Raw genomic sequence first — 15,347 nt, 5'->3', positions numbered from 1 at the left:
CTGCTCCTTCCCACCTGGCTACGGAGGCGCCGCCTGTAGTGCACTCACTGAATCGGAATATATAATACACCGTTGGTAACGGTGTTTTCTTATGTGATCTAGAGCTAACTCTATAGCATGCAGCTCTGCAGTGTAAATGCTGCAGTCAACGGGTATCTGCTCTGATATGGTGTTATCTGGAAAAACAGCAGCAGATGCCACATACGATTCTGACTTCAAGCCGTCTGTGTAAACTGGCAAGAAGTCAGAATGTTCTTCACAGTGTTGTGAATAGAACTGAAGGTAGATAGAAACTGGAGTATTAGACTTCGTCGCAATCTTGAGCGAGAAGTCACATGCCGGTGTTTGTGCATGCCAGGGTGGAAGGGGCTCTTTTGGTGATCGAGCAACCTTGTCTACCGAGATGTTAAGCTCATTGAGTAGCTCTTGAACACAAATGCCGAATGGGCGATTGGTGGTCCGTCATGTGTTATAAAGATTTTCCCATCGTGGCTCGAAAACGGATGCCCACGTGGGATGGTCTGGCAGGGACTTCAGCTTGAAGGCATATTGTAGAGACAACTGCATTCGTCGAAGCGACAAGGATGGTTCATTTGCTTCGATATACAGACTTTGGACAGGTGATGTTCTGAATGCACCAGTAGCGATACGAATGGCTTGGTGATGGATGGGGTCAAGCCAACGAACAGCGCTATTTCTGGCAGATGCATACACCTGAGACCCATAATCTAATTTTGAGCGTACAAGTGCACGGTATAGACGTAGTAGAGTGTATCAGTCTGCACCCCCAAGAAGTAGAAGAGAGAGAGGGGAGGATGTTAAGCCCTCTCGTGCACTTTGTACGTAGCTGATGAATGTGTTGAACAAATGTCAACTTTTTGTCAAAAAAGAGTCCCAGGAATTTCACCCCTGGTACAACTGGAATGGTGTTTTGTCCAAGTCGAAGGTCTTATAATGGGAGACTTTAACTTCAAAGATATTGACTGGAACTTGTGGGTTGGTCACTCACACACTAGTCAGACTTTTGTGGATTTATTGGACGACTGTTTTCTGCTGCAGCAGCATGTTCGAGAGGCAACCAGAGTGAGTAATACTCTCTCTGGTTGCCTCTCGATCTGGTTATCACCAGTGATCATTCGTGTATTAAAAATTTGCAGATAAAGGAACCACTAGGTGGCAGTGATCACAGTGTACTGATGTGGGATTTACTTAAAGATTTAATTACCATCAGGGGTAAAGGAAAAGGTTTTTGCTTCCGTAAAGGTGAGTACAGTGGTCTCAGAAAGGTTTTAAATTCTGTACAGTGGGATCAACTGACGATGTTACCAACAGTAAATTCTAAGTGGGAAGCATTCAAGGAATTAATCGTGGATGCTACTAAAAGTTTCATACCTATTAAGAAATATTGTTCAAGGTTTAGGCCTAAATGGTTATCTAATGAACTAATGAGACTCGAAACAGAGAAGAAAAATGCATGGGATGCATATAAATTATCAAGCGACTCAGAAGCCTATGGCAGATATAAGCTACTCTGTAATCAGGTCACAAAGGAGGTTTGGCAGGTGAAGGCAGATTACGAGAAATCCTTGGCAAAAGATGCTAAGAAAAACAGCAAGGATTTCTTTACTTATATAAACTCTAAAAGAAAGGGGATGAATCTGATTGGTCCACTTGACATTGATGGTTCAACTGTCAATGATCCTGTTCAGATAGCAAACAAACTGAATGAGTATTTTGCATCTACATTCACACATGAGAAATTATTAAGGTTTGAAATTGGCAGAAGGTTATAAAATTGTAGCAGGATACTTAATGATTTTGTAGTAACTGAGAGCAAAGTGGAGGAGAAATTGTTGAAGTTAAATATAAGAAAAGCACCTAGGATGGATGGGATCTATCCAGTTATATTAAAGGAGGCAGCAAAGCAACTAAGCAAACCCTTAGCCATAATTATGAGAGCCTCCTTGGACTCAGGGGAGGTTCCCACGGACTGGGAACCTCCCGAGTCCAAGGGGAGGTTCCCACGGACTGGAGATGTGCAAATGTATCCCCAATTCACAAAGGGGTAAAATAATGGAGTCACTGGTTAAAGATGCATTGCAGGATGATCTAGACAAGACTGCGGCAATAATTCAGACACAGCATGGGTTTGTTAAGGGAAAGTCTTGTCTGACAAATTTGATAGGATAATATGATGTGGTGACAAAGGAACTGGATGCAAAAAATAATTTTGATATCATATATTTGGATTTCAGGAAAGCTTTTGACACTGTTATGCATGGAAGACTATTGTACAAATTGGAACAGAATGGTATTAAGGGTAAGTTGCTACAATGGATAAAAGGATGGTTAAGTGGGAGAAGACAGAGGATGGTAATCAATGGGTGCTGCGCATCGTGGACTAATGTTATTAGTGGAGTCCCACAGGGTTTGGTGTTGGGTCCACTGTTGTTTTGTATATTTATCAATGATATTGATGAAAGTATATCAGGCTTAATGTCGAAGTTTTCAGATGATACAAAGGTTGGCAGAGTTGTTAATGACAGTAATGGCAGTGTGCTACTGCAACAGGATCTAAATAATTTGGGCAGATGGGCTAAGAAGTGGCAACTGAAGTTTAACCTTGACAAATGCAAAGTACTGCATATGGGTAGAAGTAACCCCAGAGAAACATACCAACTGTGTGGTACTACACTTAAGGTGGTAGAAAATGAAAAAGACCTGGTAGTCATTGTGCAGTCAGATATGAAGATTTCTGAGCATTGCAGAAGGCTGCCAGGGCAGGTCATGTTGTTTTGTCAATGATATATAGGAATTTTGCTAGCAGGGAAAAGAAGGTGATTGTCCCTCTGTATAAGGCAATGGTCAGGCCACGCCTTGAGAACTACGTACAGGTCTGGAGGTCTCATTTTAGGAAGGATGTAGATTTGCTTGAGCATGTACAGAGAAGGGCAACAAGATTGGTGAGGGGAATGAAGGGATCCTCTTATCAAGAGAGGCTTAAGTTCTGCAAATTGCAGTGGCTGGAGACTAGGCACCTGTGAGGTGATCTGATTGAGGTGTATAAGGCCTTGAATGGGTTGAGCACGCTGAATTCTGATGGGATCCTTCCACTTGTTCAGATTACGAACCTAAGGGGGCATAAATTCAAATTATGAAAGGACAGATGTAGTATAGATATGCGGAAATTTGCCTTTAGCCAGCGGGTGGTTAATTGCTGGAACAAACTTCCATCTGTCGTTGTGGAAGTTGATAGGTTGAATAAATTTAAAGAGGAACTGGACAGGCATTTGGAGGGAATGGTGCGATTTTTTTTTTTTTTTTTGGCTGATGTTGCGTAAGCTCATACACTTGCTTTCTTGCATCATATGCCACTACTACTACTAATACTACATGATGCAAGAAAGCAAGCTTATATAACATCAGCCAAAAAAAAAAAAAAAAACCCCTTATTTCACCCATCCACTCGCTCCAAATGTTTGTCAAGTTCTGCCTTGAATCTATTTAAGCTATCACGTTCTACGACAGATGGAAGTTTGTTCCAGCAATCAACCACCCGCTGGCTAAAGGAAAACTTCCGCAGATCTATCCTACAACCGTCTGTCCTCAATTTGAATTTTTGCCCTCTCAGGCGATTATTCTGAGCAAGAGGAAGAATCCCATCAGCATTGAGCATGCTCAAACCATTCAAGGCTTTATACACCTCAATCAGATCACCTCACAGGTGCCTAGTCTCCAGACACTGTAATTTGCAAAACTTAAGCCTTTCTTCGTAAGAGCAACCCTTTGTTCCATTCACTAATCTTGTTGCCCTTCTCTGTACTCATTCCAACAGCTATATGAAGCTATATAAATTAAAACTGGCCTAAAAATAGATTAACAGATATTTACTTTAAGAAAACAAGCTTACTGCAAACACAAGAAAGGGCCTCATTTTAATAATGACACCATTGAAAACGGAAATACTGTATCTGCTAGACAATAAGCTGTGCCCAAATTTAAAAGGAGAATTTGGTAATAGTTTTCTCAATTGGAGCGAAATGTCTTTCAGCTGAAATTTTTCTAGCTTTGGTGGTATATTTTAATGCGGAGGCATTTTAAAGCCAATACAAAAATTTCTGTCTTGTATCCATTTTGACAGGATACAAATTTTTAACAAATTAGAACTACCACACCGTAAGAAAGAAACACGGGCTACAAAACAGATATTTTTCTCTCACCACTGGTGATTTGCTGATTTACAGAAAGATTTACTGATTCTTGAAAGTAATGGAAAAGGTCAATCAAATATCATTACTAATTTGTTAAAAATTTGTATCCTGTCAAAATGGATACAAGATAGAAATTTTTGTATTGGCTTTAAAATGAGGGTATTAAAATATACCAAAGCTGGAAAAATTTCAGCTGAAAGACATTTTTCTCCAATTGAGAAAATGATTACAAAATTCTCTTTTGAAATCTGGGGACATCTTATTGTCTGGCAGATACTGTATCTGTTTTCAATGGTATCATTAGTAAACTGGTAATTCAGAATAATCACACTGCTCATTGTTGAACATGTAGATCTCAACAGGAAGAAGCAGGGAAAAGGGTGAGGGATGAGATTGTGTTTCATATATTGAAATTAAGGCAGAGATATATGGTAATTCCCAATAATCCTTTCCAGAAAAATGTGATCATATCCCCTAAAACGAATTATGGAAAAAAAGTAATGTTCAAAGAACTAGCAATGTTATATTGGAAACCGGAAAAAGTGAATACTGTATATACTCTTATCTACTGTACATCCTACTGCTGCATTTCCAAGAGAGGAAAATAGCTAAAAATTAGAATTTTTAGTAGTAGTATTAGTAGGGGCAAATGATGCAAGAAAGCAAACTTATAAAGCATCAGCAGGAAAAAAAAAAAAAAAAAAGAACTACACACTTCACTCACCCATATTCTTCCTTGAATTTATTCAAACAGCCCACTTCCAAAACAACAGATGGAAGTTTGTTCCAACAAACCACCCACCCACCAGCTGAAGGCAAACTTCTGCACAATCTATACTGCAACCATCATTCAACTTGAATTTATGTTCCCTCAGCATGAAGAAGAATGTATCAATATACTCAATATTTAGCATACTCAATCCTTAAAGGGCTTAAATACTTTAATGAGATAGCACAAGTGCCTAGTCTCCAGATGCTGCAATTTGCAGAACCTGAAGCCTTTCTTGGTAACTTTGGTTCCTTTCACCAATCTAGTTGCCCTTCTGCACCTGTTCTAGAAGAGCTACATTCTTCCTAAAGTGAAGCCACTAGACATGAATACAGTACTCAAGGAGTGGCCTAACCATGGCCTTTATACAAATGGATACTCACCTCCATATCCCTGCTAGCAAAGTTTCTGTATATCACTGCCAAAATCCCATCAGCTCTATTTGCAGCTTGTCTGCACTGCTCAGAGAATTTCATATCTGACTGCATAATTACCCCAGCTCTTTTTAATTTTCCACTATCCCTAGTGTAGTACCACACAGTTGGTACGTTAATCTGGGATTACTGCTACCCATATGCATTAGTTTGCATTTGTCAATGTTAAACTTAACTGCCATTTTCCAGTCCAGCGATCTAATATTTCTAGATCGTGTTGTAGTATTATACCGCCGTTACTATTGTTAACCACACTGCCAACCTTTGTATCATCTGCAAAATTCGACATTCAGCCTGATATACCTTCATGAATATCATTAATAAATACTGAAAACAACAATGGGCACAGCATCATACCCTGGGCGACTCCACTAATAACATTAGTCCAAGAAGACTCACTGATAACCACTCTCTCTCTTCTCTCACTCAATCCCTTTATCCACAGCAGTAATTTTCCTTAATGCCACATTACTCCAGTCTGTACAACAGTCTTTTATGTGCAAAGTATCAAAAGCCTTCCTAAAATCCGGATACATGAAATCAAAATTATTTTCTGTATCCAGTTCTTTTATTACTACATCATAGTATCCAATCATATTGGTCAGACAAGACTGCCCCTTAATAAATGCATACTATGATTACCATATAATTGCATTCTGTCTAGATTCCTTCTTTAACCAGATGTTATGCTAACAGGTCTGTGATTGCTCGTGTCACCATTTGATTCCCCTTTGTGAACTGATGATACATTCACATATCTGCAGTCCACAAGGACCTCCCCTGAATTCTGAATTCAATATCTCATAAGCATTGCTAAGGGTTTGCTTACCTCATTTGCTGCCTCCCTGAATATAACTGGATAGATTCCATCCACCCCAGGAGCTTTTTTTTTATAGTTAGCTTCAATAATTTCTCTTCCACTTTCCTTTCAATTATCACAGAATCATTTAGCTCCCCGTTAAAATTTGTTAAACTTCTGGAATCCTCTTTCCTAAATAACTACTCATGTGTAAATGTAGATGCAAAATACCTATTCAGTTTGCCAGCAACCTGAGCAGGGTTTTCAATAGTTAACCCATTGACACCAAGTGGCCCAATGTGATTAAACCCCTTCCTTCTACTGTTAATATAATCATAGGAGTCTTTGCTGCTGTCCTTTATATGCTTTGCCAGACCTCTCATAATCTGCCTTAGCTTGCCTAACCTCCTTTGTGATTTGATTAGAGGCTAATTCATATCTACCATAGGCTTCTGTATCACCTGATAATTTATATGTATCCCATGCATTTTTTCTTCTCTGCCACAAGTCTCATCAGTTCAACTGACATCCATTTAGATCTAAGCCTTGAACAGAATTTCTTTGTTTGTATAAAAAGCCCAGCAGTGTCTATGATTACTTCCCTGAATGCTTCCCATTTAGAATTTTTTGTTGGTAACACCATCAGTTTGTCCCAGTGAATTAGAATTTAAAAATTGTCTGAGATCACTGTAATCATCCCTACAAAAGCAAAGGCCTTTCTCTGTATCCTCAACAGTAGTTATGTCCTTAATTAAATTCCACATTAATACAATGTGATCACGGCCACTCAGTGGGTCTCTTGAAAACAGTCATCCAATAAATCTACAAAAGTCTTACTAATGTGTGAGTGACCAACCCAGAAATTCTAGTAAACATCTGGAAAATTAAAATCCCTCATTATAAGACATTCTGATTTACTGGCCTATTTTTCTCTATAGCTGTTTGTTATACTCATCTTAGTCATTAGGACTATAGCACACTCCTACCATCATTTTTGTTTTCCCAGTGCTTATGCCACACCAACTTACTCAACAATGCACTTCTCACTCATATCAACTGGATCCACAGCCTTAGATTTAATATGCTTCTTATACTAAGAGCACATTCCCCCACCACTGTCTGTCCTGTCTGTCCTTCCTGTATGAATCCTGTCGTTGATGTGAGGAACTTTAATGGACTTTTTTCACTCCACGGCTGAGTTAGTCGGTCTCAGGCGTAGATAGCAAGGTTTTCCCCCCCAGAAACTGCGGCTTTTTCGTCCAGCAAAACAGGCAAATCGACTAGAGAACACATGCAATTTACAGATATAATACACATACGGGTATATGTAAGAAATTATGGGTGGACCTAATATAATAATTTGAATTTGTCCTTCCTGTATAAATTGGACTCCCCATATTCAAATCCAGCATCACTTATGCCTGGGCGACACCATGTCTCTGCCATCCCTATAATATCTGCATTTGATGACTTAATCAGTTAATTCTTCATCGAATTTATTTACAATGCTCCTATCATTAGTGTATATGGAAATATAGATGCACATGTTCTTACTCTTAGTTACCACAACACAGCCACTTGTCCCATAATGACTCACAGCAGTGCTTGAAACCCCCAATACCTTGCTTTCCAAGCTGCTGCATGTTCCAATAGAAGCAGTGCAAGTATCACTTTTGTCTCTGCCAGTGGCTCTAGTTAATCTATTAGTCTGTATATCTCCCCCCCACCCAGGCTAGCAGTTTTCCAACCCACATATCACTGCCTCGATAGCATCAGCAAATATGCTTGCACTCCTCTTCTGTTTAAGTGTATCCCATCCCTGTAAAAGGCAGTCTCTCCTCTTAATGAGCACGGACCACGCTGAGAAAAATTCTACGCCATGAGCCTTGCACATAACCTCTAGGGACAAATTGATTGACAAAGCTCTCAACGTGTAGTTGAGAGCCTTGTCGAGAGCCAACATTGCCAAGTATTTGTTAAGTAAGTCCTAAGATTCCCTACTCTTATTAATATTAGTGCCAACATGTATACAGCATGTATACTTTTGTGCCCTTAAAACACAAATCTGCTCTACATCACCTACTTTGCCCCTGGCAGACATGCATGGTCATATTCCACCTATCCTTCTTGCACAATATTTTTTCTTTCCCTAACAACAGAGTCACCAACAATAACTGACTCCTGTGGGACCAGCGCATTCTGCCTTGGGGATTACCACTGTGTTGCCTGATGCACAAGTGTGAGCTCTGGGGTTGAGCTGGGCAGCTGAAAACTTGATGGCCCCTATTTTAATTTCTTCAAGGGCAACCATTCTACACTTCAAGTTCTCATAAATGTCCATCAGAACACCAAGTTGGCACCTAATTTCTTCATACTGTGCACCAAACACACACAAAAACATCCTCCTTGGCTGTATCATGTCCTGTTCCAGAAAGTCTGCATACATTGCACAAGTTGCACATTTTGTTAAGCCATGATTTGTATGAGAATCATCCCTTCTGTCCTCTCCAAAGCCTCAGCACTCCAAATACTTTGTGCCAGTTGCTTTGCTGCTCTAGTCGGGGGCATGATTTCCATTTAAATAGAATTTAATTGATTAACAATGAAAATTAATAAAAATTAATCAATTTACTGGATTAATTTTATTAATTGGCTGTATGTTTGCTTTGATATACAGTAAGATCCCCGTATCCACGGGGATACGTCCCAAGACCTACCGTGAATGACTGAAACTGCAGATATAAGTGAACACCTGCTGACCCCACATATAATGTGATTTTATTGTAAGACATCATGTTAAACACACAGTAAGACATTACCAACATTAAATATGGTAATAATAAAGTACAGCAGACTCTCAATTTACCGGGATTGGATTAACCGGGAAGTGGATTAACCTGAACACTTCAAGACTCCAAATAAAAAAAAAAATCAACCAGAAATCATAAAATTCAAGTAATAACTAGAATAGGTATAAACAGATATTTTGTAAATCGTAAATAAGTGACAAGAACCGATGTTATAAGTCGTCATTGGGAGATTAGTGTACCTATTTTCTTGCAACCCCCCCCCACCGTCTTCACACCTACTGCTCAAAACAAAAAAAAAGAAACTAAATGCTTAGTTTGATTTAGAGCATCGTGTCGATTATTGTGTTCCATCGCACCAGAAAAGGACAAATTTTGTTTTGTTATTTATGTCAGGAATGTCAGAATTTTTTTTTTTTATAGTAACTATTTTTTATTTATTTATTTATTTTAGTTTAGTTTAGAAATCGCAAAAATGATGGACAAATGCAAGAGTTGTGCTTTCAAATTAAACAAAAACTTGAAATTATTCAAAAGTTTGAAAACGGTGCATCCATTAAATCTTTAAAGAATCATTATAATGTTGACAAAACCATACGTGACATTGTAAAAAATAAAGAGAAGCACTGTATTGGACATGCGAGTAGTACGTGTTAAGTTTTTTTCATTTTTTTTCCGTGGTTAACTGCGGGTAACTGAATCAGCGGATACGGGGGCACAACTGTATTCAATATTCAGTTGCAGGATAATTTTTGTAAACCACAGGACTGATCAGAGACTAATTACTGTAGATACCCAGTTTCTCCCCTCAACTAGAGATGCAATAAAAGAGTATACCAGTGGAATGCTAATTACAAACATCTATCTCTCAAGGGAAATACAGCTACCATTTGTCAAGTGAATTTCATTAGTTAGAGTAAATTTTTGTAACCAACAGCGTATGACATCCTTTTTTCAACTAGAAGTTACACTTGGAATAGCAGAAACTGCTAAACTAGACAAAAATATACATGAACTGACAAATGATTTATGAAGAAATCATGTGGCTTCCCCACACTCTGATAAGCCGAACAGTCTGGCTTTGATTTAGTTTTCTCAAAACATGGTAAAGTCTAGGACATCGGAAATGAAATATACAGCAAAATTAGTAAATCAGTAGGATTGAAGTAATGACCACTAAAAGAAAAAATTATACAGTTAATGAAAAGTTAAAGATTATCGAAAGAGTTAAGAGTGGTGAAACTTTTTTTTTTTTTTTTTGTTAGTTATTGGCACATCAGCTTCTGTGGCCATATTGCACTTCCCAAGGTGTTTGCATTTTTTTTACTCTGATCCAAGCCCGAGGGGGGATTCGAACCAGCGACCTTTGAGTTGCTAGGCAAGCATTTTACCCAGTCAGCGAGTGGTGAAATAAAATACAGTATATTTTGCAAGTGTGAAATTCCAGAAGGAACGATCTGTGATTGGATGAAAGAGGAATAAAAATTGCATTCATTCATAGACTCCATAGAAGATGAAGTAGGCCCCCAAATAAAGAAAACTAGACTTTGTGAAAACAGTGATGTGGACCAATGCTTATACAAGTGTTTTCTAGAGAAGTGTAGTGAAGGAGTATTGATAAATGGGGTAATTTTGAAAACATAGGCAATTAAATTTCATAAGCGATTTGGTGGAGATGATGACACATTTAAAGCTTCTGGTCCCAAGTCAGTCTTGTAGGCGAATCTGCATTTGGTGACATTACAGCAGCAGCAGAAGCATTTCCTAAATTTCTGCATAATGTGATTCAAGATGATGAATTCACAGATGAACAGTTGTGATGAAACAGTGTTGTACTATAAACTTCTCCCCAAGAGGTAACTGAATGTTAAAAAGGCAACCAACAAAGCAGGCATGAAAACTAAGAAAGAGAGAATTACTGTTGCTGTGTGCAAACAAGACAGGAAATCATAAGCTAAAGCCATTGTGCATCATTAAAATTCGAAGTCAGTCCCCGGTGTTTGGTGTTTTAAGCATGTCAACATGAAATCTCTACATGTGATTTATAAAAATAGCTCCAACACTTGAATGACAAGGGATATTTTTGTTTCACGGTTTGAAACTGAGTTTATACCATCAGTGAGACACCACTTGCTTTCCAAGAAACTTGAAGAAAACGCTGTTACTACTGGATCACTGCCCAGCTCATTCTTCAGCTGATGTCCTGCCTTGAAAGATGGCATGATCAGCGTTGCGTTTCTGCCAAGGAATACAACTGCACTAATTCAGCCCATGGATCAGGGCATTATTTGAACCTTCAAAACCTACTATCATGGTGAGCTACTTGCCAGTGTTGTGAACTCAGAAACTCAAGTTCTAGAATTTCTGAAAACATTAACACTGAAAGACAATGCATACAATATTTGATTAGCGTGAGAGAAAGTAAGCTCAACAGCAATTGAAAACTGCTGGAAAAGATGAGATACCGGTTGTCAGCCTGCTTGACTCCATCCCCCCCCCCTCCACAGCAGCAAGTCTAGCAGAAATCCTCCCCTTCCCCTAAAATCTGTGGTTAAAAAAAATGAGTGTGCCAGATGCTGCTAATAAGATCACACGGAAGACACACTGCAGTGTATTTTTCACTGCCTAGCAATGCACAACATATTCAACCTTAATGTTGTTAGAGGTATCAGTTATCAAATGATTTCAGAAATCATAACATTTAAAATAATCATTTCATTTCACATTTTATCGCTCAATTGCCAGAAAACCTATGTTTGAAAGGAAACTTTTCAGATAAATATAAAGTTAACTACAGAACTCTTGGTGATAGTTCACAATACTTTGTTTGTAGTAGTGAACCACAATAATAGTATGAGTGGCATCGATTTAATTGTATCTCATATTGTGATTACCTTCACGAGTTGCGCCTCCGTAGCCAGGTGGGAAGGAGCAGCAGTGCGTAGCACACGCTTCTTGATTAGACCTGGGTTCGAGCCTGTCACCACCAGATACGGAGGATGCGGAAAGGTCAGGGAATGACCACCACATATCCCGGAGCAATATGGCCTTAGTTGCTAATGCTCCTAAAAACCAAATAACAACAACAATCTTCACGAGTTACCATGGTACTGCACTACCTTGAATAAATAATGCTTCACCAATGGAGAAGACCATAGTTACTTATTCTCGGCAGATACTTCTACCCAGACGGCACCGTTTCCAGGCTTATTGGCCTATCATCGGTGGGCAGGTAGGTACCCTGGTGTTGCATTCACGCCAACCCAGTTATGAAGTATAACTCCACAATACGAGAGATGCTAAATGGTGTACATGGTAATATACTAGGAAAAATAAACGCACATAGTAATATATTTTTCCTTGCCTTGAAACGGTGCCGTCTGGGTGGAAGTATCCACCGAGAATAAGTAACAATGGTCTTCTCCATTGGTGAAGCATTACTTTTTTGCCTTTAGCCAACGGGTAGTTGATTGCTGGAACAGACTTCCATCTGCTGTTGTGGAAGTTGATAGCTTAAATAAATTTATGGCTGAACTAGACAAACATTTGGAGTGACCGGATGAGTGAAATGGGAAGGGGATTTTTTTTTTTTTTTTTTTGGCTGATGCAGTATAAGCTTGCTTTCTTGCATCATATGCCTCAACTAATGCTAATACTTATTTGATGTAGTGCAATATCATGGTAACTCGATGTGAAGGTAATCACAATATGAGATACAATTAAATTAATGCCACTCGTACTACTGTTGTAGTTCACTACTACGAACAAAGTATTGTATTAGTTGTCTGATGGCACCACGGGTTTCCCCCATCACCGCTCGAACAAAGTATTCTGAATCATCACCAAAGTTCTGTAAAGTGTGTTGATGTCTAGCGGCAGAACGGGGTTTTCCCCATCTCTGTGTTGCTTACATTGTGGGTGGGCCAGTTCACTAGGAATGCCAGAGATTTAGAAGTGTGTGGGTATTGTATAAGTGTTGTGTCATGTACCGTTGTTCATCTGGTCATTTAGCCGCTGGACCCCTGGTGAGGTCCAACGTTGCCCCACTTTCGCCCCATGGAGGCAGACCAGGAACACCCAGTAGACGAGAGTTCTGTAGTGCATTGCTTCTCAATCTATGGTGAAGGGCCAGTTAGTTTTATTTCCAATCCGTCGCAGACCGATAACGAAAGAATCGTTGCGGATCGGCACAAGACCATACTTGGAGTAGCACTACAGTGTAGTGAATTTTCAAGTCGTAGTGTACTATGCCTTGTGCGTTTATTTTTCCTAATATAACAGTTAACTACCATAAAATACGTTGACGTAAAATTGTAAATTATCAAATGGAATATAGTGTACTCGAATTTCTGATAATCTAAAGAAAACAAACGAAAACAACTCACTTTATACTGCTCAAATCCCTTTAAATGTTCCGGTAACAAATATTCAGTCGCCATTTTAAAAACCACCTATCGGTACAACACATATTCTATAAAACTTAATAGTAAAACGAATAGCATCACAGATCAGATTGTTAGTGAAAGGGCTTGGAATAGACTGGGTGTAGGAAGGCCGTTTCGGTTCGTTACACGCATTATGCACATCACACGGTATGATATGTGCATACCTGATTATTAAAAATAATATATTTTATTAATGAACATTCCGTTTCGTAATCGAAATTTCGACTCCTGCAGTGGGGCATTAGCAAAATTCTAACGGTGACAAGATGGAAACGACCGCATCCGGGTGTCAGCCTGAAGGAGTGAGAAACACTATGATTACCCTTCAGAAGCATCATTTTGATTTTAGAGCTGGATATAGCTAAATTATTTTCAATGTGCTATGTTCCAGAGATGCTCATGAGTTACTCTCCTGAGGAATAGTCAGTTCGGAATAGAATGAACAAAGGAAAGATGTGAGGAGGCGCTCATTCAGAAACAAATTCCAGCCGAGTTCAACAACCACAAACCCTTGAAGGCAGCTCCAGCGACAGAACAGAAAACAGAATGTGCTACCGACAGAACCGTGAGTAAACGATTGTCAAAATAAAACTGCACAGAGGTAAAAGAAATTTTTTATTTTTTGTGTTGTGGCGATCCCCAACAAACGATGACAACACTGCTCTGTGGTGTGCAGTACCAGATAGAGGTACAATCAGTGTACTTGTTTTCATATACTTAAGGAAAGTTGAGTTTAAAAAATATATATCATATTAATGTTATCTGAGAACAACCTCACCCACCCATGTGCATTACGTCTGCAAACTGCTTGTGTTCTCTGGTCGTTTCTCTTGTTTTGTTGGAATGAAAACCAAAGTTTCCAAGAGAAAAAATCATGATGTACACTACTGAGACCCACTAACTCAGCCACGGAATGAAAAAATTCCATAAAAGTTGATAGGGTTACTTGTTTTATAGGTACTTGTTTTCATATACTTAAGGAAAGTTGAGTTTAAAAAATATATATCATATTAATGTTATCTGAGAACAACCTCACCCACCCATGTGCATTACGTCTGCAAACTGCTTGTGTTCTCTGGTCGTTTCTCTTGTTTTGTTGGAATGAAAACCAAAGTTTCCAAGAGAAAAAATCATGATGTACACTACTGAGACCCACTAACTCAGCCACGGAATGAAAAAATTCCATAAAAGTTGATAGGGTTAATGACAGGATTCGAACCGGTGTGGGGAAGACAATTTTCCAACCGGTGTGGGGAAGACAATGATTATAATCACAGTGCTACCCGCTAGGACTGCAATGTTGGGTTATGTTATTTGCGTTGTGACTAGCCTCTTAACCCAGATGACTATAGAAACTGCAATCACTTGATGGGTGATGATCCCTGGAGCCAGGCTGGGGCTTACTTTACTAGCTTTCTTAAAAAAGCCTGCAACCACTACTGGTGCCAAAGACCATATATAACAGCCTAGCAACAATAGGTCTCCCAGCGAACACCTACAAGGAACTCAATAAAGTCGCAATCCTGAACACATGTAGGATATTCAGACAGTTTCTCGACCATCAGTAACACCAGACACAACAATCACCGCGTGTACTTGGTAGCAATACCCGACACGATACAGAACCCCCAATCAGGGAGAAATAATATAAGAGCAATAATAATAACAATCCCGATGATGTATTGCGGAATCTTCTCTTTTAATCAGCGATATTAAAAGAACAATCACTAAAATCTCTTTCAGTCAAACATTCCCGCAGGAAAAAGCCATTTGCACTGAGGTCAGAGGTCCTTGGAGGCCATACAATTTGTGAAAACTTGAAACATGATTATAGTAGTAGTAGTAGTGGCATGTGATGCAAGAAAGCAAGTGTATGAGCTTA

At 39.1% G+C, this 15,347-nt stretch overlaps 1 protein-coding gene across 4 annotated transcripts in view; it reads right to left on the bottom strand.

Annotated features, from left to right (window-relative positions):
* Nucleotides 1–13,495, bottom strand: part of LOC150081011 (ethanolaminephosphotransferase 1-like) — a 212,708-nt gene extending 199,213 nt beyond the window's left edge. For 2 of the 4 annotated variants that reach the window (XM_090381040.1, XM_090381042.1), the window contains exon 1: nt 13,406–13,495. Coding sequence is in view for 1 of the 4 variants with exons in the window: in XM_090381042.1 (XP_090237168.1) it covers nt 13,406–13,459 (54 nt within the window). In the remaining 3 variants the exon portion in view is untranslated. The remainder of the gene's footprint in view (nt 1–13,405) is intronic. The other 2 variants (XM_090381041.1, XM_090381043.1) reach the window with 1 other exon arrangement.
* Between the last annotated feature and the right edge of the window lie 1,852 nt (nt 13,496–15,347).

Source organism: Mastigoproctus giganteus, chromosome 9 (assembly GCF_048544385.1).
Source record: "Mastigoproctus giganteus isolate SK-2022 chromosome 9, ASM4854438v1, whole genome shotgun sequence".
Lineage (NCBI taxonomy): Eukaryota > Metazoa > Arthropoda > Arachnida > Uropygi > Thelyphonidae > Mastigoproctus > Mastigoproctus giganteus.
This window is presented reverse-complemented; position numbering and strand designations above follow the sequence as displayed.